We start from the raw sequence: 1,672 nt of genomic DNA, 5'->3' as shown, positions 1-1,672 counted from the left end.
AAACATTTCGTGACCTGATATAAATTTGGGATACAATAGCCGTCGCAAATGGGTGGTCGGAGGCGCCCAACAAACCGCAGTCAATCTACCAAATTATGGAGCCTAACATTTCCGTGCGCCCGATGCTGCCATAAGAGGGGTTCACCATTTTATTGTGTTTTCAATCTTAGCTGTATCGTGGCTTTATTACTTGAGATAGGTGGGTTCGTGTTTTGTTAAGGGGGCATCGGTGGAGAGAGGTTTCCTCTGTAATGGAAGATCCATGAAAAGAATAAGATGTTATGTGTTAAAATTGCAGAAGTAAAATTGGGAAGCACGTATACCTCCTTGTCATCTGTCATATCAGATGCACTGCCTGGCCGCGAGCGTCAATGCCCATGATTGGTGGAGCATATCATTATCCAGCCAACCACAGCATGAGTTCACGGAGGGAAGGGGCGGAGCGACGTGACGTATAATCAACGCAGCTCGCCATTGGTCCGCGTGAGATCCACCATCACCGCTTACTTTCGCGACTACCGCCTGTGATTGGCGGCTTAGAACAAAAACAGTCGGGCTGTGTGCTCGGGAGGTGCTCTTCGTTGCAGACAGATTGGGAGGCGTCAGCGCCAGACTCTCGGGCGATCATTGGTGTCCATCACTCAGTGTCTGATGCCCACGACGCAAATGTGCGTTGATACGTGACGACCTTGGCAATACCTGCTGCTGTTAATTACCGCCAACACGTGACAATACGACACGTGCGGAAGGACCTTTTAAGTGACGAGTGACTCTGCCATCACCGGCAACGAGTGTCTGTGCTTCTGGATCTCAAGTGACAATCGAGGAAATAAGAGTCTGCAGCGCCTGGACGTCTGCGATGCCTCTGAGACTGTGACTCAGCTCGGGGATCCTTCCTGTCGCATCGCCAGCGCTCCTACTACACCTGTTTGTGACGTCATTGGGCACGGTCATTGCAAACTCGAAGGTAAGTATATTTCTGTTTTTTTGTTTAACTTAGATGTTTCTAATTACGTTATACTCATTACGGATTGTATTTTGCTGTGGCGGTGATTCGTTGACATCAAAGCCAACAAATGATCCTGCCATGTGGCGAAGAGACGATTCTTTTTTATGTAAACACGACTATTTTTACGAATATTGACGATTTGTTGCTTAAGAAGTTTAAAAACTAAATTTGTATATTATGTTTAAGACCTAACTCTAGGTTGTGTGATGTGAAGTCCCCCTTTTATTTTACATGAACTTGTTTGCGACAAGATGTATGAAAGTTCTCTCTTCTGGGCAGCTTGCGTTAGACAGATTATTTGTTTCAGTAGATTTATTTAAGAAGTTCCAACAGTTAATGCTATTTTCGTGACTGGCTAACATACGAGCCATCTGACACTTGTCCTTCCGCGCGGGCGAGACGATCCTCGAGGGATCCAAGCCGCGCATGGTGTCATCAGTAGCCATAAGGTACCAGCTGCTGTTTTTTCTGCCCACAGACATGATGAGCGCCTTCCCCTACCCGGCCATGCTGGGCGTGCAGCATCTCATGGGCGGCGACATGCGTCACGCCCCCCAGCTGAACCCCGGCCGCCGCCCGGACCAAGACCCGCACGTGCACAGCCCCTTCTACCAGCGCGACGCCGCCCACCACGCGCCCGTGCGGGACGACCACCCGTCCGCC

The 1,672-nt window shown here is 49.5% G+C and overlaps 1 protein-coding gene across 1 annotated transcript in view; it reads left to right on the top strand.

The window, feature by feature from the left end:
* The first annotated feature begins 559 nt into the window (after window positions 1-559).
* LOC113805936 (class E basic helix-loop-helix protein 22) overlaps window positions 560-1,672 on the top strand; it is a 3,568-nt gene continuing 2,455 nt past the window's right edge. The window contains exons 1-2 of the mRNA XM_027357016.2: window positions 560-967; window positions 1,488-1,672. The exon at window positions 1,488-1,672 is cut by the window's right edge and continues 2,455 nt beyond it. Of these exons, the coding sequence (XP_027212817.2) occupies window positions 1,490-1,672 (183 nt within the window). The 5' untranslated portion in view covers window positions 560-967; window positions 1,488-1,489. The remainder of the gene's footprint in view (window positions 968-1,487) is intronic.

This window comes from Penaeus vannamei, chromosome 31, assembly GCF_042767895.1.
Source record: "Penaeus vannamei isolate JL-2024 chromosome 31, ASM4276789v1, whole genome shotgun sequence".
Lineage (NCBI taxonomy): Eukaryota > Metazoa > Arthropoda > Malacostraca > Decapoda > Penaeidae > Penaeus > Penaeus vannamei.
This window is presented reverse-complemented; position numbering and strand designations above follow the sequence as displayed.